The sequence below is a fragment of the Suillus subaureus genome (genome assembly GCF_016647635.1).
Source record: "Suillus subaureus strain MN1 chromosome Unknown BJ212scaffold_46, whole genome shotgun sequence".
Lineage (NCBI taxonomy): Eukaryota > Fungi > Basidiomycota > Agaricomycetes > Boletales > Suillaceae > Suillus > Suillus subaureus.
Window position 1 is genome coordinate 246598 of NW_024538602.1, and position 23462 is coordinate 270059.

A 23462-nucleotide genomic window follows, 5' to 3' on the forward strand; every position below is an offset into this window, starting at 1 on the left:
GGAAGGCAATGACCTATGGACAGCAAACCAGTACCTTACCCTAGCCCCAAGTGATGGGGGAAAGTCATGCATTCCAACCCTCACCAAGGTCAATGCCAATGGAACTACCACCAAAGCCTTCACTAACACAGAAAAAGCATCCTAATAGCCAAAGCACTCTTTCCTCCTCCTCCTCCTCCTCCTATCAATACTGTACCAACTGACTACATATACCCAGATCCTGTAGCCCCATACCACTGAATCACCAAAGACCAAGTCACCCTTGCAATCAGCAAACTCAGCAGATACAAGGCCCCAGGTCCCAATGGCGTATGTAACATAGTGTTCAAAAAATGTAATACCATCCTAGTCCCCTACCTCCTACACCTCTTCAATGCCACCTTCATATACCACACATACTTCAATGAATGGTGCCAGTTCACCACCATTGTCTTAAGGAAACCAGGCAAGCCCAGCTATTCCACATGAAAAGCCTTCCATCCCATTGCCCTCCTCAACACCACCAGCAAACTCCCCACAGCCATTGTCATGGAACAACTCATCTACATACTAGAACACCACAAGCTACTGCCCAACACTCACTTTGGAGGCTGTCCAGGCAGGTCCATGACAGATTTGCTCTATCTGCTTGAAAGCACCATCAAACACACCTGGAGAAACCACAAAGTTGTATCAGTACTATTTCTAGATATAGAAGGGGTGTTCCCTAATGTGGTAATGAAAAGGCTCCTGCACAACATGCACATGTGGAAAATACCAAGGAAGTTAGTAGACTTCACAGAATGTCTACTAATGAACAGATCAACTCACCTCCACTTTGATGGCTTCACATCAGATTGGATCCCCATCAAGAACAGCATCAGCCAAGGCAACCCTTTATCAATGGTTCTGTATATCATATACAACACAGATCTAGTCAAAGTTGCAAAACCTTGCAAAGGTAGGGCAGCCCTAGAAGAACTAACCTTAGCTTTCGTAGATGATACAGCATTCATGGCAATAGCAAGGAACTTCCACACCACCCACCGCATCCTCAAAGACATACTGGAATGACCAGGAGGAGGTTTCAACTAGTCCCATAGCCACAACTCACATTTTGAAACCAACAAGTTCACCCTAATGGATTTCTCCATGAACAGAACCAAGGAACAATCGACCCTCACAGTCCAAGAAGTAAAAATCAAGCTATCACCTACTCACCACTTCCTAGGAGTCCTCCTTGACCAAGAACTCAGGTGGAAGCCACAAATCAATAATGCAGTAGCCAAAGGAACAGCATATGTCCTGCAACTCAGAAGACTTGGCACCATATCCAAAGGCCTACCTCTCCAACTCATGCATCAACTATATCAAGCAGTAGCAATCCTGAAGATGTTATACACCGCAGACCTCTGGTTCACACTAGCATTCCACCCTGGTTCAGACTCACTCCAACACGGCTCCATTGGTACAGCCTGCAAACTAACAGCTGTCTAACACATTGCAGCCATCACAATGACAGGAGCCATGAGAAGCACTGCAATGGACCTTGTCAAGACACATGCCAACCTCCTCCTAATACCACTCCTCCTCCAGAATGTCTGCCACCAAGCCATAGTCCACCTATCTGTGCACACAAAGAATCATCCACTCCACCAACCAGTCAAACAAGCCATTAAGCATTTCATTTCCTCTCATCACTCTGCATTCCACAAGCTCACTCACTTCTTTTCCATCACCCCAGACGACATTGAAACCCTCATCCCAGACCAACGCCCTCCAACAACACACCTACCCTTCAAGACCCATATAGCAGAATCAAGAGAAATAGTGAAGGTGAGCTCTATAGACTATGGGAGAGACTGACTACTACTAGGGGAACTCTACAGCAAGACCTGGATGTGAGACAGAACTCAACCCAAAGGACAGCTACTGAGAGAGAGTCCTCGAAATGACTGAGGGAGACTCTGAAACCGAACGGGCACTAGAGGATATGTGAAGTGCAGTTGAGATGTGCACAAAAGCATGCTGGGGTGATAGGAAGTAAGAGTGTGTGCATGGATACATGGTGCATGTTAAGAACCATGTTGCTCAAGGGGAAGAGAGACTGACTCAGAGGGGCTTGGCCTCAGCTCATATGCTGTGCCCCTTACCCAAGTATGTGCCCTTCATTTCGTATGAGGTCCGATAATGGTCCAACAAAGTCTGGAGGACTTCTGGAGGCTGGCTACTCTGCTGGAGAGCGCTAGAGGACTTCCGGAGGAGTGCAGGAAACGTCCGGAGGAGCATGGGAGAGTTCCGGAGGAATACAGGAAGTGCTCAGGAGAGTTCCCACTACAAGGTAATACTTCTACAGGAAACAGGATGGAAGGACAGGATGTCCGGAGGTCCAGAAAGAATAGGGGCTACATCGGACGAAGTCTGATGTAGAAGCAAACAGAGGTAGACTATCCTAAGGTAGAGTCGGAGAGACAGGGATTGGACCTAAGTCCGGAAAGAGGGAAAGTGCCGGAAAGGTGGAGCTCCGGCCTAGGGAATCAATCCCTAGGCCTGATGGGTAGGACAGACTTAGGTAGATCAAAGTCCAAGAGAGGATTGGGCAACTCTAAGTTGATATTCAAACTGAGGAACTACAGGAGTATCTACAGGGGTTATATACTGAACAATATCTGAGGGGATCAGTAAGCAAAGGAGCAAGGCTATGTATGAGCATATGGAAACACATTAGTAAGTAAGTTGGAACATAAGTAAATGAACTCAGAGATGAGGACTCATACAAGGATCAATAAGCAAGACAGAACAAGAGGTAACCGAAAGCCAGAAGGCAGAGAATGCCTAAATGGGGATAGGCACAGGATATCAGACAGAGGGTGGGAATAGGTCTGGAGATCTGGGGATCTGGAAGACAAGGTGGATACAGGACTGGGATATGAGAAGGTGGATAGAGTCCGGAATCCGAGACAAGGTGAAGTCCGAATGTCTTGCTGGATGGAGTGTACATAGGGTGGATGGGACAGGGGGTTATGGTTCAGGCTAGCAGTGGAGATCCGATGGTCCGGAGCTCAGGGGTAAATCCGGAGTGTAGTTGATCCTGCTGAGGTGTGGAGCACACAGTGGAAGGGGATCTGGGAATGAGTTGGATATGAAGTGTGGTCCAGACATAGGCTCAGAAGGCATGGGAATATGATGGAACATGGGTCTGGATTGTGGGATATGACAGTGCACATGATGGGGGTCTAAAGCATAGAGGCAAGAGCTATCTAGAAACTAAATCCAGTGAAGAAGGAATCAAACTGGCGCAAGATGATCATGTCTAAGCAGGTAGTGTGTGAATTTGGACTTTTGGGAGCTTTCAACTTTCTCTAATGTGCAAACTACTGCTAATACACAGAGGTGGGGAGTGCTAGGATCCTTTTTTTTTCAAAAAACTATAAGCCCCTTCTCTATATTGAGTGCTAGGTCTCACTTGTAGTGTGGAAGCGAAGCGAGTAGGTAGCAATATCTGTATGTAATGGTGCTTAAGCACACACATGCGCATTTACAGCACCATAATCAGTCCAGAAGATATGTCAGAGTGATAAGAATACAATAAAAATGCACCAGTGGACTTTAGCAAGGACATGGATGGATGGATGGACTGGAGCAGAGGACCTAGATCAGGCACATAGTACATGCAAGTGCATTCACATGCGCACCACAGCTGCATGTTAGCACATGATAGCATGAGTGACTTATCCCAAGGATCAGAACTGGAGTATCAGTGGGAAGGGGTGGTATATCGTCCTATAGTGGCAATATAGAGGTGCAAGTCTCTACAATGGCAATCAAGGAAAGTGAAAGCACAACAGAACTTATCCAGATCTATTGTGATGGATCTGGCCTCAAAGGCAACATCAGATCAGCTGCCATCCTATTCTGAGCAGGGAAGCGCCCATGCACCCTGAAATATCACCTAGGCACAGACAAACAACACACTGTATACAAGGCAGAAGAAGTCAGACTAATCCTAGCAGCCCACCTAATTGCAACAGAAGAAGACCCAATCTTCCTGGCCATGATATTGATCGACAATCAAGCTGCAATCTGATCTGGTGAGAGTCTGATAGCCCGCCCAGGAACATACTTAGCAGACAAATTTAAAACAATGATGCACCAACTAGCATGTGAACACCCCCTCTTTGACATTACAATCAAATGGATCCCAGGCCACAAAGGACTACATGGTAACAAAGAAGTAGACAAAGCAGCAAAAAGAGAGCAGCAGAATCAAGTAACAACAACAGCCCCAGAAACTCCCTCCCTGAAATCCTCTGCCACAAGTCCCTCCCCCTCAGTATATCTGCTCTCCTCCAAGAACACCATCAGTCCACCATGATGCAATGGACTTATACCTGGCACCTATCACCCAGATTCCAACACATCAATCAACTCAACCCCAACATCCTTCACCACTCCTTCATCAAACTCACCACAACATTCCCCAAATGCCTTACCAGCCTGCTCATGAACCTCCGATGACAGCATATCCCCCTCAACAAACACCTCCATTACCTAAGAAAATCAGAGTCCCCTCATTGTCCCCATTACCCACTGAAGGTTCAATTGCTCTGCTGGGCTTGCAGAGCTATAGAAAGAAAGAATGGCTCTACCTCTGGGGTGAGAGAAAGCCTACTGACTCTCTAAATTGTTGGTTGAAGTGCGCCAGGCGATATGTTCAACCCTTAGGGGAAGCAAGGAAAGCAAGATCCACAAAGTGACACTGGGTCAACTCTGGTGAAGCATGCTGGGAGCGCGCATGTGGGAATGTCAAGCATGTAAGAGCATGAAGCATGGGAATAAGGTGCACACAGTGTGCGAACATATAAAAGACTGATTGTTATGAACTCAGATAGAGCATCATTCCAATAAAGGAATCAAGGATCAAGGTTGATCAAGGATAAAGCCTTATCAAGTTAATGCCTCCCTCAGGAGCGATCATCTAGACTCCTGCAGGATCTAGAGTTCAAATGGGACAAAGGCTAGCCTCCTTCCCAAGGAGCTAGAGTTCAAGTATGAAAGAGAACCAAGTAGATTCAAGTTAGAGAAAATACAAGCAGTAACTAAGGCTTTATATACATAAGAGAATTGTGCACAGACCAAGCTGGGTGAAGGGTAATGACTACTAAGAAAGGAAGCTTCATGGGAAAACAAAGTATGAGTCAGAGATAAAGGGGACCATGAGGAAACAGCAGTGAAGAGGAAGCATTAGAAGTACAGCCATAAGGCATCCATAGTGATGATGGGAAAAAGAGTGGGGCACTGTAACACTGATAGATGGTGTGAAGGCATGAACTGAGGCTGCTGAGTGATGACTGGTGATAATAGACTGCACTGAGGACTAAGGTGATGACTCTGATAGATGCTAACTCATGGTGCTGGATTCTGACTGCTAGACAACTACTGACATGATGGTGGTTTGTGTATGAAAACTTTGGTCAGGCAACAGGTAAGCTGTGCCTAGGTGTGCTCCCAGGGCTCAGAAGCAAACAGGGAGCGCTCTAAGTATGTAAGTGATGTAAGGACAGGGTCCATGATGAAATCATGTATCATACAATGCTAAATATGGTCTGATATGAGAAATAATGGAAAGGGATGCACTAGGGGACTGGTTGGACAATAGATGGATGCTCCCAGATGCTGCATGACAAAGTGCAACCAAGTGTGGGAAGAGCGTGCTAAGTGCATGTGCAGGAATGCATTGTGCAGTGTGGGAAAGTCATAGACAGTGAGTTGCACACTATACCAATCATCGTGAGTCATAATATGCACAATATACACCTGGAGGAATCTCATTCTCTACATCACAAACCCCTGAAACTGTACACCATTTCCTCCTGCAATGTCCTCACTACCAACAAGCCCACCACCAAATCCACAACACTCAGCTGAAAAGCAACCTTACTTCAACACCTTCTAACTGACAGTCATGCCATCCCTCATCTTGTAAGATACGTCAATGCCATATCCAGACTGAAATCGACACTTGGTGAAGTCCTGCTGCCAACCTAAATAATCCAGAACTGATGCACCATATAGTCAATAATGTAAAGCAAAGTGCCAGCCACCCTGAATCACACTTTCCCATCAAAAAACCCAACAATGCTTGTCACCATGAATTCCCACCCCAAGAAGAAAAGAGAAATACGAGAACACAAAGCTAATCGCCAACCCTTAGCATCCACTCATCTCTTTTGCATCCAGACACACAACCAAATAGAATATATACAAATACCACACACATATACAGTTATCTCATCCTTACAGGAGGGCACATCTAAAATGGTTGGCAGGAATGGCAGACTGGTTGGGGTACACCTCACACCAGGGCATTCGTGACTCCAGAGATGTGAGAGGGACACAGGGGGTCCCATTAGACTAGCCAGTATTGTCCTACATAGAGCACTACTCTCAATGGACACAAATTGGACACAAAAAAAAAGGTATAGTGTGGACGAGACAATGAGGGAGAGTGAGACAAAGCAAAGAATTGCAGTAGTCAAGAAAGACAAGGAAAGGGATATGACAGCAAGGGAAGACATGACATGGGACAGTCAAGAAAGGGAAGTTGTACGATAATAGTGAGGGAACAAGAGCAATATGAAGGGACAAAGATGACAGTCAAGAAAGTGAAGTGAAGTGAAATGACAGTGAGTGAAGACATCTACTATCCTGCCACAAAGCTAATGGTTCATATAGGTTGGGTGGATGACCTCCAATAATGCAAGCAACAATGATACTGCAATGAAGGAGGTCACTTGCACAATTGATCCAGAAGGCATCAAGTGGATACCTGCCAGTGGCCACACACCACATCAAATGCCAGGAACACATACTGAACCTTGCTGCACATCACTTTGTAGATGCAGTCGCACCCACTCCTCAAGCTGCTCTCATGAAGAAGATCTGTCACATGCTTGATATGGGGGATGATGCTAATCTTGATGTTTTGAATAAGGAGCTTGCAGCCATGGAAGTTAGCAGTGACCATGAGAAGGATGATGTGTTTGACACTGGTGATTTGCTTGGTAAAGCCCTTGCACTCATTGAGCAGGTATGTTATTTCTTGTGGCGGCATAGATTACATGCTCTTACTGATTGAAATTCTAGATTTGAAAATCACCTCAAGTGCATGCCTTCTTCAAGAAGGCCTGCAAGGAGAAGAATGTTGTGACAATCATGTTCAGGCTAGCCTGCTACTGTAGGGTGGTGCCATTGTTTGTAGCATTGTTGCAAGTGACATATCCAAGCTAGAATTTTATAAGACTACCAGATATACACAGTAAACCTAACTTACCTTGTGCATGACACCAACACAATTGAGGATTTTAAACAAAGCACCATGAAGACGCTTGCCTGTGTGGGCATTATTGACTTGAGTGAATCCAAGCAGCACACTTTCAAGTTCCCATGGTGTGGTAATCTTCTCTTCAATCCAATGCCCTGTGACAGCAAAGTAACCATCAGCATTTTCAGCCTGCCATGCATCAAAGGTAGTATTGATGGTGCCCTTAACAGTGGCATTCTACATAGGTGCACATCAGTTGAGTAGATAGAGCAATATGATAAATATTACTTACATTGAGTGTGTTCCTGAGTCCCATAAGATGAGTTTTGAACATTCTCATTATTTCTGCATGGGTTGCCTTCCTGCCTGGAATTTTGACACCATTGGTTGCTCAAGCGGCAACATTGATCATTTCTTTGAATTTCAGATGTTTGAGTGCTTGAATTGGCTGGATAAAGAGACATTAATTCAGTTCTATAGGAAGAGAGATGTAGTACCTGGTCAGTAGCCACAAGCCACTTGATTGCAGCCTGTTTGAATAACTTATCCAAATATGAAACCACTCTTTCAGCAAGTTTCCACTCAGTCAGATGTGCATTAATGCTCTGCTGCACAGTATTGTCCTTGCAGGCCTTGACATCACCAGGAAGCATTGACTCAAATGAATGTTCTTTGGCCCATTTCCAATATTTGCCAGAGAACTTTGCCTCAGCATGACGATGGAGGGTAGATATTTCATTAACAAGAATACATGCTTTCCTATTGAATATGCATCAGCATGAGTATGACTACAAGTGAGCAAACCTACAGGCACATCTTGCACTTCCTGTGCTTTTTCACCTTCCAATTGGCCCCTGTGTGATCAAAGGTAGCACCAAAAAAAGTGTCAATATCAGCCATTTTGGCTTCTTGTGTCAACACTGGTTCTGCAAGAGATTGAACATCAACATCAATCAGAATACCATCAGCATCAACCGATTCTGGTTTGGTTGGGACAACAGCCAATTTGCACTGCTTTCAAGGCTTGGGATTAGTACATGCGTTTTTGTGCTCATCATCAGCAGATTCTCCATCAGAGGAGTCTTCAGGGTGCACTCTTTTGTGGGTGTTGATGGTAGATGGTGTTGATGGCATGGGAGATGGTGATTTTGCAGATTCAGTGGGGGATGAAGTGGGGGTACATATGTTCAGCAGCACACTTAGCAGCCTCTGCAGCATGGAATTCATTAATTGCCTTGGTTTGGGATGGCAGTGCTGCCTTCTCAGCATGCTGAAGAAGGGCAGCTGTGGGTTTTGTTCTGCATACAGGACATCCAACATGGTGCTCAGCATCTGTGCTTGTCATGGGTGGGTAGCATGGAGGGATGTTAGAGGGACATGTACCAACATAAATCAATTGAAAGATATTGGGTGCACAATCACACTTGCAAAGGTAAAGCACATAAGGCTTCAAATTTACCAAAAATCTTGGTTGGTGCAACTGAGATCTGGTTTTCCAACAGCAGGGTGAGTTATATTGAGCTCACAAAGCACTGGACATAGCACTGATTGCTCACCGTGGCTGTTTCATAGCAACACACAAGAGATAAATTGCTGGATATGTTGGACAATGCAGGCTTTTTGACTGCAATATGAGTAATGTCAACCAACTGAAGCACAAGACATGGCAACTCACTGTGACATATGGACCATCAAAGCTGATAAGAGATGCAAGTCAGAAGCAGACAAAAATAGAGTCAGGAAATGTACCTCTGGTGGGTTTCTATGGCAGTGCCACTGAAGCCAAAGCCACAGCTTAGGCCACTGGCTCAGGCTTTTCAAAACACAAGCCCAGGCCCAAGCCTTCCTCAGGCCATGACTTAGGCCTGGGCTGGGCCCAGCCTATTTGGGCCCAGCTTGGGCCAGCCCAGGGCCTGAAGCCAGGCTGTGCACATCACTATGTGTGATGCAATGGACTTGCAGCATTAACGTTCAGCTCACTACAATTACTAAAGGTGGCATATAGGAATGGTCATATTTCTGCAATGGTTGAGGTGGAAGCAGCTGTGTTGGCAGATGCATAGCTATGAGTACAAGCCCTGCCTATGTTTTTTTTCACTCACTGTAAAGTTTTTTGGGTTTGGTTCACATTTGAACCTGAAAATGACCAGACCTGACCATTCTGAACCATTTGCAAAGGTCCAGTTCAGGGTTCATCAAGTCTGGTAGAACTGGACCTAGGTCCAGTTATTGGTTCTTGCTCAACCCTGACCGAACCTGACCACAGCAGCACTAGGACTCAAAGTACTACTACTAGGTGTCATATCCCACAATCCGGACCCATGTTCCATCATATTCCACGCCTTCCAAGCCTATATCCGGACCCCACTTCATATCCAGCTCATTCCCAGATCCCCTCCCACTGTGCTCCACACCTCAGCAGGATTGACTACACTCCTGATTTACCCCTGAGCTCTGGACCTCCGGATCCTCACTGCTAGCCTGATCCATACAACCCTATCCTGTCCACCCTATGCACACTCCATCCAGCAAGACATCCAGACTTCACCTCATCTCGGATTCCAGACTATATCCACCTTCTTGTATTCTGGTCCTGTATCCACCTTGTCTTCCGGATCCCCAGATCTCCGGACCTCCGGATATTAATGCTGGACCTATTCCCACCCTCTGTCCGAGATCCTGCACCTATCCCCATTTAGGCATCTCTACCTTTCCAGCTTTCGGTTACCTCTTCTTCTGTCTTGCTTATTGATCCTTGTATGAGTCTTCATCTCCGAGTTCATTTACTTATGTTCCATCTTACTTACTAATGTGTTTCCACATGCTTGTACATAGCCTTGCTCCTTTGCTTACTGATCCCCTCAGATATTGTTCAGTATATAACCCCTGTAGATACTCCTGTAGTTCCCTAGTTTGAATATCAACTTAGACTTGCCCAATCCTCTCTCGGACTTTGGTCCACCTAAGTCTGTCCTACCCATCAGGCCTAGGAATTGATTCCCTAGGCCGGAGCTCTGCCTTTCTGGTACTTTCCCTCTTTCCGGACTTAGGTCCAATCCCTGTCTCTCTGACTCTACCTTAGGGTAGTCTACCTCTGTTTGTTTCTATATCGGACTTCGTCCGATGTAGCCCCTATTCCTTCTGGACCTCCGGACCTCCTGTTCCTTCGGACATTCTGTCCTCCTAACCCTTGGACATCCTATCCTCCTGTCCTTTGGACACCCTGCCCTCTGTACCTTCAGACATACTGTCCTCCTGTCCTCCTGCCCTCCTGTCCTCCTGTCCTCCTGTCCTCCTGTCCTCCTGTCCTCTTGTCCTCCTGTCCTCCTGTCCTCCTGTCCTCTTGTCCTCCAGTCCTCCAGTCCTCCAGACCTTCGGACCTCCTATCCCTCCATCCTGTTTCCTGTAGAAGTATTACCTTGCAGTGGGAACTCTCCTGAGCACTTCCTGCGTTCCTCCGGAACTCTCCTGTGCTCCTCCGGACGTTTCCTGCACTCCTCCGGAAGTCCTCTAGCACTCTCCAGCAGAGTAGCCAGCCTCTGGAAGTCCTCTGGACTTCCTCAGACCATCATCAGACCTCATACAAAATGAAGGGCACATACTCGGGTAAGGGGCACAGCGTACGAGCTGAGGCCAAGCCCCTCTGAGTCAGTCTCTCTCTCCCTTGAGCAACATGGTTCTTAACACTAGGATATAATACTAGTAAATTGAAATGTGCAAAGTCCTGCAGGCCATATAGAACTGTGAGCAGCTGGAGACCTTGTGGTTTGAGTGCACTGGGATGTTGGCAGAACTGTGGAGTCTGTGGCTGGCTGGACAGGAACACAAATTTTGTACTTCCTGTGGGAAAAGTTGTAGTTTACTGATGAAGGTGATGATGTTGCAATGACAGATGGCTGGGATGCTATTGAACTAGACTAGAAGGTTACTGTAATTTTTTTTGTACTGTCCTAGGTGTTTTAATGTGAAACCCATGGGTATACCCTTGACAAGTAGTACCCAGGGTGTCTATCTCTTCTACCTGCTACTAGTATCAAACCCATACCCTTTGTGCAGGTATATTGCTGGGTCTGGGTCTGGGTATGTGCTCAAATACCCGGGGGTTTACCTATGCACTTGCCTAGTTATACATGGCTTGATATGACTTTATAAAGAAAACCTTTCCTATATATGACAATATCTTCGGTTCACGATTCCTCTGATGGTAGTGTCTGGGGTCCTGGCTCAGGGTGCCACTTAGTGTGAGACTCAGAGGCGATCCAACATTGGTCTTATAATCCGTAAGCCCAACATTTGCTGGTGCATAGCGTCTTAACTCCCTTTTGCTTCCATGTCAATGAAGTCCGCAACCCACAATACGTTCACAACGAACAAGAAATTAAATGATCCGGAAGAGCTAGGACCTATACCGTCATCTAATTCCCAAACAGCTTGTTCACAATCAGGCCCTCCGGATGGCGGGTTTCAGGCCTGGGGGACTGTTTTTGGGTGGTAAGCCACGTCTCAAATGATACCCGTATGTTGTGTGTCTAAAAATCACGACGATGTCTAGTTTCCTCATGCAATTTTGTTGTTTCGGGTTGGTTCTCTCCGTTCGTTCGAGATATATCAGTCAATAGCACTTGAGCAGATATATATCGTCTTTTGGAGTTTATCAAGGTATGCAGCAGTCGCACGATTATATATATCTAAAGGTGATACACGACCTCGTAAGATTATTACACACGAATTTATCTGACCAACTATCCACCATCTACAATATCGTAAGTGAATATGCTTTTGCTCTGCAAATTTTGGTCTCAGTCAGTGTCAGATGGATTGGTGCACTGGTCTCGTTCCTCGCAGACAATGTCACGTTGATCTCAGGTCCGCTGTACGACAGAGGGTGGTTGTAAGTTTCAACTTTCCATAACATTCATAGTCGGTTGTTTATCACGCTGATTACCATTAGCTATCATTTGGTGATCGTGGGGTCGTTGCTCCAATCACTGTCCTTGTTTGCGTTATCCTTTGCTAAGCCTGGTCAGTTTTACATGGTGAGCAGCCACGGTAACTACTGTAGGAAGGCTACCTATATGTGGTGACTAGATCTTCATGGTTCAAGGTGTCCTTTCTGGGATTGGGATAGGCATAATGTATGGTCCCTCCTTGGCGATCGTCTCTCAGCACTTCTCCAGAAGACGCACGCTGGTTATGTCTCTCGTCACATCCGGCACACCACTTGGTTCCATGATTCATCCGATCATGCTCAATCACCTTTTGAATGGTACTGTTGGCTTTGCAAGAGGGGTTCGCGCTAGTGCGGGCTTTGTCAGTGCTCTGTTATTGATCGCCTGTTTGTTCATGCGCACAAGAGAACTGCCTGTACCGAGTGTCAGTTATACCGCAATGGCGCGAAAATGCTCTCGCGAGGTTCTCTTCATCCTCATGACCGTTGGGTAGGTTCTCTTTGGCATCCATATAAACCAACTCAAAGTCTTTGGAGCTGATTACGCCTAGGTTCCTGCTGTGTCAGACCAGCTATTACTTCCCCATATTCTACTTACAGCTGGATTCTATCAAGCATGGGATCGATGTACATTTTTCGTTCTACTCCGTACGTTCGATATTTTATCCTCCGTCGTCGACTCTTAACCTGATTTAGTTTGTGATCACGAATGCTGCTTGTGTCACCGGCCGCTGCACGGCAGGAATGATTGCAACGTATACAGGGGTGTTGAACTTCACGATTGCATGCGCTGTCGCATGCAGTGCCATTATAATGTCCATGATAGCTCTGAGTGACGTGGCCAGTGTGGTTGTGTTAGGACTTGCATACGGCTACTTTTCTGGTGTCTGTATGTATCACACTGCAGCTCGTGTAATTCCTGGCACTGACTTTCCAAGGCAGCGCGCTGATAGTCCCATTAGTGACTGAATTCACGCCCGATTTGTCTGAGCTAGGGTTGGCTCCCCCCACATTTGCATTCTGGTGATGTTGACCCTCCTCATATGCAGAGCGCGAATGGGCATATGTTTTGCCATCATTTGTATGTAATATCTAACACTGTCTCGGAACTCTTGACAATGCGCGAATGATCAGCTTTTAGTGGATTACTCAGTAAGTAGTTACTTTCCGGTCTGTATCCACTATCGAACTAATGTTTTCAGGCGGCCCAATATCAGGCGCTTTGCTCGGTTCTCAATATAGGTGGTGGATACCGTCGCTCTTCAGTGGGGTGAGTATTTCACATTGTTCCTGCACTTGCACAAGCCTTGTGCTAACATTTGCATTTAGCTCATCTCCCTCGTCGGAAGTTCGATGTTCGTGGTGATGCGCCTGATGATATACCGCCGAGGAATAAACGGACACCATCCGTAGCTGGTAGGGACACGTGAACCACTTGTTCCGTTGGATTCTGTCGAGGCCGGTATTCACTCGTGCTGGATTACATGTGACTTATTGGAAATATGTGTATCAACTGTTCCGGATTTTGGATTTTCTTTCCTTCAAGCCCACTGTCAACCACGCAAGCCGAACAGCTGACTATTTAAATTTCCCTAATCAAGCCCGGAATCGAACAGCAGCAACGTCCACGTGGACCCCCTATACAGCTTCAAAAGATACTTCAGAATTTCTTCGATGGGTACGGGTTCGGCAATTCTACCTCCCAGACAGATAGTTCCAGCGAAATGCATGAGCGAAGGATTCGTTAACGTGTTGTACATCTCCGACGACCGACCTGATAATTATCATCAGCGTCCCACCCAGAAACGGGTTGATGAACTTCCCAAGTTCGTGGGCAGGGAGGCGCAGTGGTGGGTAGGCCGTTTGCCAGGAAGCTTCTTCGATTGATGAGTGATTGAATCTGTGGAGGATCAATCGCAGAGCTTGGACTGGGCGACTAGTCGCAACAGGGAGCAAACTCAATATAGCGTGGAGTCCTGGTTCTGTCAGATAGGCAGGAAATTGCGCCCTTGCAGTTGATGCAGGCGGGGTACATAGATACGTACTTTCCATTGGCCACTACGAAGCTGTACCTATTCAAGTTCTCTTTGCTCGGCCGGAGAGCTCTTGAATAGGCCCAACACGTGGTAGAATTTTCAGCGCCTGATCATGGTCTTTCTCGCGCGGCGACCCTTACTGATGATTGTGAACGTCAAAATCGAAAACACACCTATAGCTCCCTCCTTCTGCTTTCTACTTTCAATTTGTTTCTCAACAACGCTCGACGGTCTAGATAAACACCGTGCAAGCGGGAAAATTGTTCCAAGCTATTTTTCCAGTCACATCGTAAGTATCTTGAATCAGTTCTTGATTTTATTCATTATTGTCCAAGTAGGCCATATGCATATGATGAGGGCAGAATCGCCGTAGCTTGAACCTGTAGATTGAAAGTGTATGTGCACACGATAGCCATTGAAAATTTTCAAGTCACCTTACTTGAAAGCGAAGTGAATGGATGGTGCAAGGCCCGTTATTGTATTGTGTGTGCCGTTCCGGGTGGTTGGTGTCAAATTTGATAGTGATGCTCCTGCTCTATGCTCATGCCAAAAACAGTACGAGGACCGTGTCATGGTACACTGTTTTTCTCGGACTCGTTCTGTGTTGAACTTCCACGCGATGGGAAGGGAACTGAGGACACTGCTAGCGCTGTTTTATTTGTAGTATACGTCACAAACTTACATCACTACGTGACTATGGGCAGCATACAGTCGGAACCCTAAAGAAATATCAGTGCTCCTATTCACAAGTGTTTGGCGGGTCTCCTTCCTGGCTTCCGACTCAGTTTACGAGCCTGGACCCCTCGGTCTGAGTCTGAGTTATTTTACCTCCATTCCCATGAATAAATCCTACGCCTTCGCACACCTCCCACACAGCCGGCACATGACGAGGCGACTTCAGCAGGCACTACCTCGTCTACATCTGGCGCTTCTTCGGCGCAATCATAGCACAGGCTCACGCGGCGACACGTCTTGCACTGGTCAATGTAGTAGCAAGTGATGCAAAATGGCCGGTCGCAGCGCGGGCATCGGATGATGATGCCTCCCCATTCAGCACAGAGATCGCAAGCCCACACTCTTTTGCACAAACACGTCACGCCACAGCTCGCGCATTCCGGGCAGATCTGAACAGACCAACATGTACGGTTGGAGCAGGTCCGCCAGCCGGGTAGTTCGCATTCTAAACAAGACTTAGGCTTGGGAGGGTGAACGCGGTCATGACTGGCGTAGGCGACCATAAGACGGAGTGTGGGCTGGTGTCCCCGTAAGAAAGAATTGGACTCGATGCCAACAGGACGACCAGTACATGATAGCTGATCTTTCGCGCAGCACCAGGAGTTGCACCCTAGACACTGTTCCATCCGCTTAGAATCCTGATGCTCGAGGCATGGGAGACATAGCACTTCCTCTGTATGAGTGATGCACCGTGCGAGTGGGGGTTCGGAAGATCCACGGCAATCACGCGACTCGCACGATGCAACCTGACAGCTGTTGCAGCGGATAAGATCGGAGGCACATATAGAGCACTTCCAGAAGGCTGGTGGTAATCTAGTGTCTGTGCCACCAGGAGGCTGTTGCTGTGAAACACGCTGGTGATATCTCTACCGCAGTCAATTCGCATCATAATAACGTAAGAACACAAATCAATACTTACCTCCACTTGCAGCTGTTTCCATATCCTGCGTGCAAAGTAACTCTCCGTCATTGTGTCCCACTGGCGAGAGCATACATCGGACCTCGCCAGAGCAAACTCATATATGTCCATGATGACCGGCGTGAGCTCACTAGGGATGGGAATGCAAACATTACGCCAATTATCTTGGATCTGCATGTCACAAAATATGACAGAAAAGCGATTTACACATATGACAAGGCTCGATAGGCCTGGGGGTCCTGTGTTTTCTTCTGAGAATGCATATTTGATTGTCAAGGGTTGTGATGATATATCGTCGATTGTGGAGGGCTCCTCTGATGGGTACAACATGTGGTAGGCAGTTTTCATGACCCGAAATACATTCATCTGCATTGGATGGGTATATTGTTTCTCATTCTGAGAGAAGATTGTCCATGTAGGCATGCAGAGTAGGCCTATGGATAGACGATGCAAGTTGAGTGGACCGTCAGGATGGAGACAGAAATTATATAATTTAATATTATCACTGTCGCATGTCACATGTTACAAATCACACTTAACTCAGCGTGATTTTCAAGGACAAGGACATCATGATCATCTTCAAGTTGGACATTAAATATTATGTAAATGCGCTAAGCTCCCAACAGTATGTTTTCTCGGATTATGGAGGTGGGCGCAAACACAACTTTGACTGACTCCCTCAGTCACGCTTACCGGCAACCGTACCATTTACCAGTACCTCCGACTCCGAGTCTCCCCGGGATAAATCTCTGTCTTTGAATGTGCCACAATTAGCGCCTTCTGATGATGAACTTTCAGCTCCCAGGCCATACCGGAATATCATCCATTCTGATATATCATGAAATGGATTTCCTTTCAATTTTCAAAATCATGACCCTTCAACCATCCTTCGATACCGGATTTGACTACCAATGCTAGGAGTGGTTGGTACGAGCAGTGTCATCACAATTCGTCTTAATCGGAGCTTACTCTACATCTTCATCAGCCAATAGCCAACTCACCTGTGACCAAGTTAGAGCCCCCTTACCATGCGTTCTCTAAGAAAATAGCAAAGTAGGGAATATGAGTCAGGCTTACTCACTAGGTTGAAACTCTGTCACGTCGGGAAAACCATGATACAGAATTCCTTGCGACACCTGAACCAACTAAATAAAGCACCATAGTCGAGTTATCAATTGGTGGGAAAGCACTAGTCAAGTGGGTAATCTATCGGCGGACCAACTGATAACTGATGAATTGTTCACACCGCAGCCTTCTGTTGCTCATGTACTATCACGCGACGCTAGTTGAGAGTTATCTTGGTCATTTCCAGGCCGAGCTTTAAGGACACCGGTTTCATTATATCTCCACACTTGACTATATTCACGTTCACTATCTCCTGCTGTACCGACATGATTTCAGGGGACCTTTATGCGATCTCTGCTAACTGGCTCAAAAGCCTAGAGGTTGCGTCGTCCACCGGAGATTCTACTTCATTTGTGAGCCATTTCCTTTCGGATGGGTGGTTCAGAGGTCGGTGCTTGTCCAAGAAACTAAGGCGTACTCACGAGTGTTCTCTCTCTTAGATCTTCTATGTTTTTCTTGGAATTTTAGGACGCTATCAGGTTCGGAAAAAATACACGGATTTCTCTCGGAGGTGGTTGATGGAAAGCCGCGACTTGAGCATTCTGGTCTTCGTGACTTCGAGCTGGACGATCAGACCGCCAATGCGCCTTCACCATTCAAACTGCTAGGTCCGCAAGGCATTGAGGGAGTACAAGGTGCTTTCACATTTACCATTACGAAACCGGCTGCATTCGGACGAGGTTTCTTCCGTCTGACACAAGATGCCGATGGGAAGTGGAAGGCCTTAACTTTTTTCACAAACATGCAGGAACTTGTCGGGCACGAGGAGTCTTCCGCAAATCAACATGGCCTATATGAGGGTCGCAAAATGACCTGGGAGGAGGATGTTGACGCAAAATTCCGTGCTATAGAGGCGGACCCCACTGTTTTGATCGGTGCAGTGCAGTTTCTCTCATTAACTATGATGACTTGATGAGTATAAAAGTTGGTGGTGGACAAGCCGGCCTTACGTCTGCAGCGCGGCTGCGTAGGTTGGGTATCCGTGCGCTCGTGATTGAGAAAAATTCGCATGTCGGAGACTCTTGGCGACACCGGTATGTGCAAACACAGGGATAATATGTCGTTCTTCATTATAGATACGAATCACAGGTACCCGAACCTTACCCTGCATACTCCCGCATATCAAAGCTCCAGTACGTCTTATCATCTTTTTACAAGAGGCTTTGGGTTAAATCTATACGCAGTGCTTTACAGTCCCTATCCGTATGTGCTTTCCACGGTCCAAAGGTATTGCGTATCTAAGCAATGCTAGGACAACCTTCCCCAAGTACATTCCGAAGGGGAAACTTGCCAATTTCCTGGATTCATATGCTGTGAACCAGGAATTGTGTATCTGGCTCTCGAGTACCATAGCATCAACTCCAGTGTACGATTCATCATCCGCAAGATGGACTGTGGAGGTCCAGCGTGGAGATCGGAAAGTATTCCTTAACCCGAAGCACCTGGTGCTTGCCACAGGAAGCGGAAGCCCTCGTATCCCTACTTGGAATGGAATGGATGAATTTCAGGGAGCCTTGTATCATTCCGACTTCCATACAAATGCAGAGCAATTCCGGGGCAAACGCGTTGTCGTTGTGGGTGCGGTAAGTTCTATGTCTCAATTTCATACATGCGCACGCACTCACGAGGGCGTTAGGGAAATGCTGGTGGAGACATATGTCAAGATTTTGTAGCGCATGATGCCGCTGAGGTGCGTGTATGGATTGAACAATATTAAGGCCATGATTATATCAGGAAGAAAAGGTAACAATGGTTCAAAGAAGCGCTACATGCATTATATCCTCCAGTGCTGCAGAACAAACACACTTCAACTTGCCTTTCCCTGATGGTACCCCTATCGAGGAACTGGATTTCCGCAATAATTCAATGCCATTGGCCTTCCTTCTGCAGCTGATAAAATCAGGTGGGATCCAACACGTGAAGATGTTGGACAAGGAACTCCACGACGGTTTGCGCAAGGTCGGATTCAACTTAACTTGGGAACTTTCGCCCGGTAGTGGTGAGGTTGGGCTAGAAGGATTTTTGTTCGGGCGCCAGGCATCAGGGACTAGTGCGTTCGGAATTGTTCTTGAGACGAGTGGCATTTTAAACCCCATACAGTGCTTGACATTGGGTGTGGTAAGCTAATTGTCGAAGGCAGAGTCAAGGTAGGACTTGTATTCATTGTCTGAAGGCTGTGGCTGATTGTTGCGATTATACAACCAGATAAAGCAAGGCCAAGACATCAGTCACTTCGACAAAGATGGGATCACGTTTAAAGATGGTTCCAAGCTCTCAGCAGATGTTATCGTCCTTGCGTATGGTCTGACTGGTAATTTCTCGTTGGTCTTTCTCACGCATGTTGCAGTACGGGAAATGAACCCGTCATGAAGACTACGAGAGCCCTTCTTGGCAACGAAATCACCGAACAACTTCCGCCTGAGGTGATGGGCCTCGACTCAGAAGGAGAACTTAATCAGACATATCGACCCTCTGGACATCCGGGACTTTGGTTTGCTACCGGTGGATTTGTGATCTCGCGTTTCTTCAGTAAACATCTGGTGAGCTACCCTCCTCCGTCTGTCTATATATCTTTTGACGAATGCGATGATTCAGGGTCTCCAGATCTTGGCAAGAGAGCTCTGTATAGCATGACAAAAGGGGCATTGCTGTTATACGTGATAATTTGATATTGCAAGGCAGAATTACAGATACCAACATTATGACTACCATGGAACAATGAAAAAAGACCAACTATGCAGAACAAGAGCTCGCTCTGCCAATCTGTTGCATATTTCATTCTGGCGACTGATGCAAGGTCATTTTGATAACACCTTCTCCAGCTTTTATCTTACTGGCTGCGCACGTCGACAGTCGAAAGGAAGCTGGGTCAGAATTGTCCATAGCTGGCGGGTCTCCAGCCAATTCAATAAAAAGTGAAAATAGGCCAAGTCAGGGACAAGTATCCAGGGTTCACTCTGTACAATGAACGATTATCTTCATTCTATCAGAGTTTCACTGATCCCAGCGGCCCGCACCGTGACTCTAACGATTATAGATCTGACTAAGGGAGACTAGTAAGCACATAACAAGCGACCTCGAACTTTTACTTACCATCATCAGACCCCTTAGGAAAGGAATATCTACACCAAATCAAAAAAAGAGACCAGATGGCTGCGTTCCTCTCACATACGTGCAAAACCCACACTAGCTCCAGATGAACTTCGATCTAGGCGTGTGAAGGGCATGACAGACTCTGATATCTGATTCAGATGGGATGGTGTCCTTTTTGTTAATGTGAGACTGCGTAGTGAAAGAGTATTGATACATGCGGGGAAACGCAAGACGAACCGAAGTATGAGATCTGAGATCTGCTGCTTGGGAACGTCCCTTTGAGGCTTCGTCTTAACACTTAAGAACGACAAAGATAGGACGGCGACATACATAAGTCCTGTTACATCCAACTCTGCATGCAGTCTCACGAAGTATGCAAGTGAATGTGACGGATTCTTGCTCGGCATACCTGTAGTACTTTAACCTAACCACGTATAATCAGCCTGATTTTTAACTCACACGGAGACATCATGACTCCGAGATGTCAAGTGCTTTTGGTACCAAGCCGACGGTTTGTTGGAAATGCGAACGCCCAGTAGCCCCACGCCAGACTGCTGATGGACTTTGCTGGCACTGCACATATAGATCTGTTTGAAGGCACAGTCACGCAAGAGGAGTTCCAAAGAACAATATTCAGCGCATAAAAGCCAGTCGGCTTCCTGCTAATTATCTGATCCCACACCATACAACACGAGTCACAAACAATGCGTCTCTCCTCTGCAATTGTCTTCGCCGTCGTTGCTGCTTTAGCATCATCAATCTCTGCTATGCCCACTGACGCGGCTGGCGCAACTAGCGCAGACAGTTGTCCCTGGTTGTGCTGGAATGACTCAGCGTGCACCAGCATGGACTGCACTTATAATGAATGCGTGAGTATCAGTAGTTTTCCTGGACTTGTTAACATGGCTCACCTGCACGATAGACCTTTTTTTTGTGCATAGTGAGTCGTGTTTCTGCTTGCATATCGGTGCAGTATGACCGTTGACACTGACGCGCAAGTTATTAGTGATTTGTAGAGTCGATCAACGTACCTCAGGAAAATATCGGCCCATTTACAGCTCTTTGCATATTGGCGTTGGCGTGAAATATAGGGAATGTCAGACTAAGATAAGACGTGCAATGACAAAAAAAATACCATCAAGGAGCGTGCAGATCAGTCCACATTACAGCCTCACGCTGTTAGTGTGACGTATACCGGCTTGTAGATCATACAATTATAAAGATAAGTATATATGCGCACGATGGACCTAATAAAAACACACCTAGGTCCCGTATACCGTACAGCTCCCTACTCCGATTTTGACTTCGATTGTTTCAACAACGTGCGACAAGATCTAGATAGGCACGTAATATGTGAACGAAAAAGCTGCTTCAAGCCAGGTTCTGCAATCACATCATGAACATCATGACTCTTGAATCAATTATTGATTTCTTGGCAAGATGAGATGATTGTCCCGGCAGGCTAAGTACATGACAAGTACAGAATCGCTTTGTATTATATGCTGTACATTCATGAGTATGTGCACACGATATCGATCGATGGCTGTCGAACACACCTAGGCCTAGTATATAGCTCCCAACTTCGACTTTCAACTCATCTAAAACAATCATTTTTATTTTCCCAGTTACACTACGTCCACGTCTTCCAAGACATCTCAGAGAGCATGTATCTGGGAAGGGTGCTCTAAGCAAATTACCATACTGACCATGATCTGATCGGTGAATGGAGGAGGGCGAGCAAAGGCCCGACGACAGTGCTCATGTCAATCGTGATCCAAGTACAGCTTGCTGCGATACAAACCCAATGCGAATGTCTGCATTCCGAACCCTAACCCTGTGATTACAGAACCAACCAACCAACCATCCATCTTCAAGAACGCACTCATCCTTTCGACTCCCGCCGCCACCCAAGGCGCCTTCTGTGCTCTCAATACCACTACTCCTGCCACCACTTGTCTCACCTCCGCAAGCCCCAAGGCCCAGCATGCATCCCATGCTGGGGGCTACTTCTTTCGCGCCATCTCCAAACACTGGCCGGACAACAGCTGCATATCAAGACGATGATAACGACGGCTCACTCTCCGCTTTGTCAACCCTGCCTCGCACAGATCCCTTCCCGGCACCATGCGAGTCCATGGACCCATCTCTCAATTCGCCATCCTCCACCCGAGCACTGAACTTCGACAAGTCATCGAAGTCAATATCACTTTGATGAATATGTGACTTCATCGCAGATCTGCACGCCATTCGCACCGCCTGTCCCAGCAAAGCCCTCGAAGGTGATTGGAGGAGCGACAGCAGCAATGCCAAGCTCGCAGTCTGGCTATGCATGCAGAGTCTACTTGATCATGCTGCCACACACCGCGGGCAGTGGCCTCCCTCACTGAATGCGCGCATTCCAGGCACCCCATGCTACCACCACCATCTGCTTCTCCATCATTTGGTCGGGATATGGATCTGTTGAGCGATTGCAGCGCCGAAGTTCAGGTCTCCACCATCGAAGGTGCTGTCTATGATGATGCCTCAGTTATCGCTGTTGTCATTTGCATCGTTGTCATCGTCGTCGTCGTGAGCCGAGAGACCGCCTGCGAAGCCCGTTCAGACGGGTGGGCTGACTGCACAAGATTTGTCCTTCTCCGTAGAGTTGTAAACGGTGAGGTTGAAGTATTTGTATTGGTTTGGTTGCAATATGTGTTAATGATTAACGAAAATTGGAAATTTTGATGTGTATGAGCAAAGTTAATTCTTCCATTGTCAGTAGCCTTACTACATCGGTAAGAAACGGTCGAGTTCTCCATAGGGAGGAGACAAAGTGGAATAACGGAGCGACTACTCTTATACCTGTAAGAATACAAAGTCGTGATAATGCTAAAGTACTTGTTTCAGTTGCGCAACTGGGGAGTCTCTAACCCTAACGCAGGTCCCATGGGACGACAGGTACCTTGGTTTCTGATGGACGGTCCTCTTGGAGGACCTTTGTTTGCAGTTGCGGGACAGCAGCAGCCGACGCAGCTACTCTGAGAGGAACCGTATTCCTGTTTTGAGAAATATCCAGCTGAGCAGCGGTGACCAGGAGTTCTCGCCCATTATCGATGACTGACTGGGTTGCTGAGAGTGGGTAGGTGGAAAGTGTGTTGGATGGGGCGCACGAACTGAACTGGGTGCTGCGGCACATCATCGTTGACGAGAGTAAAGTACTATTAAAAAGACCTTCAACCAGAAGAGAACGCCAAAGACACCAAACACGAAAATCGAAACACCATACCCACATTCGCATCAAGTCCTCAAAAACATTTCAATAGG

General features: G+C 46.7%; 4 protein-coding genes across 4 annotated transcripts; 2 read left to right on the plus strand and 2 right to left on the minus strand.

The window, feature by feature from the left end:
- The first annotated feature begins 11576 nt into the window (after positions 1 to 11576).
- Positions 11577 to 13775, plus strand: BJ212DRAFT_1437504 (major facilitator superfamily domain-containing protein). Its single transcript, XM_041337739.1, has 13 exons — positions 11577 to 11794; positions 11856 to 11882; positions 11934 to 11962; positions 12018 to 12066; positions 12117 to 12194; positions 12255 to 12339; positions 12392 to 12741; positions 12803 to 12899; positions 12948 to 13140; positions 13190 to 13247; positions 13301 to 13332; positions 13454 to 13521; positions 13581 to 13775. The coding sequence occupies exons 1-13, from the start codon at positions 11634 to 11636 to the stop codon at positions 13662 to 13664; spliced, it is 1311 nt and encodes a 436-aa protein (XP_041187809.1). The 5' UTR covers positions 11577 to 11633; the 3' UTR covers positions 13665 to 13775.
- Positions 13776 to 14920: 1145 nt separating this feature from the next.
- On the minus strand, positions 14921 to 16468 carry BJ212DRAFT_779896 (uncharacterized protein). The gene is made up of 2 exons (XM_041344061.1): positions 15942 to 16468; positions 14921 to 15888 (listed from the first exon to the last, which is right to left on the minus strand). Exons 1-2 carry the CDS (start codon positions 16362 to 16364, stop codon positions 15112 to 15114), a joined length of 1200 nt encoding a protein of 399 aa, XP_041187810.1. The 5' UTR covers positions 16365 to 16468; the 3' UTR covers positions 14921 to 15111.
- A 582-nt stretch (positions 16469 to 17050) lies between these two features.
- Positions 17051 to 20130, plus strand: BJ212DRAFT_779903 (FAD/NAD(P)-binding domain-containing protein). Its single transcript, XM_041344062.1, has 13 exons — positions 17051 to 17138; positions 17193 to 17453; positions 17507 to 17941; positions 17992 to 18100; positions 18156 to 18199; positions 18251 to 18269; positions 18319 to 18649; positions 18703 to 18756; positions 18810 to 19116; positions 19167 to 19213; positions 19272 to 19363; positions 19414 to 19606; positions 19662 to 20130. Exons 2-13 carry the CDS (start codon positions 17333 to 17335, stop codon positions 19698 to 19700), a joined length of 1791 nt encoding a protein of 596 aa, XP_041187811.1. The 5' UTR covers positions 17051 to 17138; positions 17193 to 17332; the 3' UTR covers positions 19701 to 20130.
- On the minus strand, positions 19892 to 22490 carry BJ212DRAFT_1303686 (uncharacterized protein; the record flags this gene model as incomplete). The annotated part of the gene is made up of 14 exons (XM_041333456.1): positions 19892 to 20023; positions 20160 to 20188; positions 20239 to 20348; positions 20397 to 20456; positions 20569 to 20583; positions 20619 to 20746; positions 20863 to 21009; positions 21071 to 21146; positions 21191 to 21261; positions 21437 to 21493; positions 21630 to 21661; positions 21716 to 21789; positions 22042 to 22189; positions 22238 to 22490. 14 exons carry the CDS (start codon positions 22488 to 22490, stop codon positions 19892 to 19894), a joined length of 1332 nt encoding a protein of 443 aa, XP_041187812.1.
- Between the last annotated feature and the right edge of the window lie 972 nt (positions 22491 to 23462).

What these genes read in the sequence shown, in the direction of transcription:
- BJ212DRAFT_1437504 (XM_041337739.1), top strand. Translation starts at nt 11,634, where the DNA reads ATGTCAATGAAGTCCGCAACCCACAATACGTTCACAACGAACAAGAAA. An exon ending in CTGTACGACAGAGGGTGGTT is followed by an intron (nt 12,195 to 12,254) that starts GTAAGTTTCAAC and finishes GATTACCATTAG; the next exon opens with CTATCATTTGGTGATCGTGG. An exon ending in CCCGATTTGTCTGAGCTAGG is followed by an intron (nt 13,248 to 13,300) that starts GTTGGCTCCCCC and finishes CCTCATATGCAG; the next exon opens with AGCGCGAATGGGCATATGTT.
- BJ212DRAFT_779896 (XM_041344061.1), bottom strand. Translation starts at nt 16,364, where the DNA reads ATGCCTACATGGACAATCTTCTCTCAGAATGAGAAACAATATACCCAT. An exon ending in GGAAACAGCTGCAAGTGGAG is followed by an intron (nt 15,889 to 15,941) that starts GTAAGTATTGAT and finishes TGACTGCGGTAG; the next exon opens with AGATATCACCAGCGTGTTTC.
- BJ212DRAFT_779903 (XM_041344062.1), top strand. Translation starts at nt 17,333, where the DNA reads ATGATTTCAGGGGACCTTTATGCGATCTCTGCTAACTGGCTCAAAAGC. An exon ending in GGAGACTCTTGGCGACACCG is followed by an intron (nt 18,101 to 18,155) that starts GTATGTGCAAAC and finishes TACGAATCACAG; the next exon opens with GTACCCGAACCTTACCCTGC. An exon ending in GTTTCTTCAGTAAACATCTG is followed by an intron (nt 19,607 to 19,661) that starts GTGAGCTACCCT and finishes GCGATGATTCAG; the next exon opens with GGTCTCCAGATCTTGGCAAG.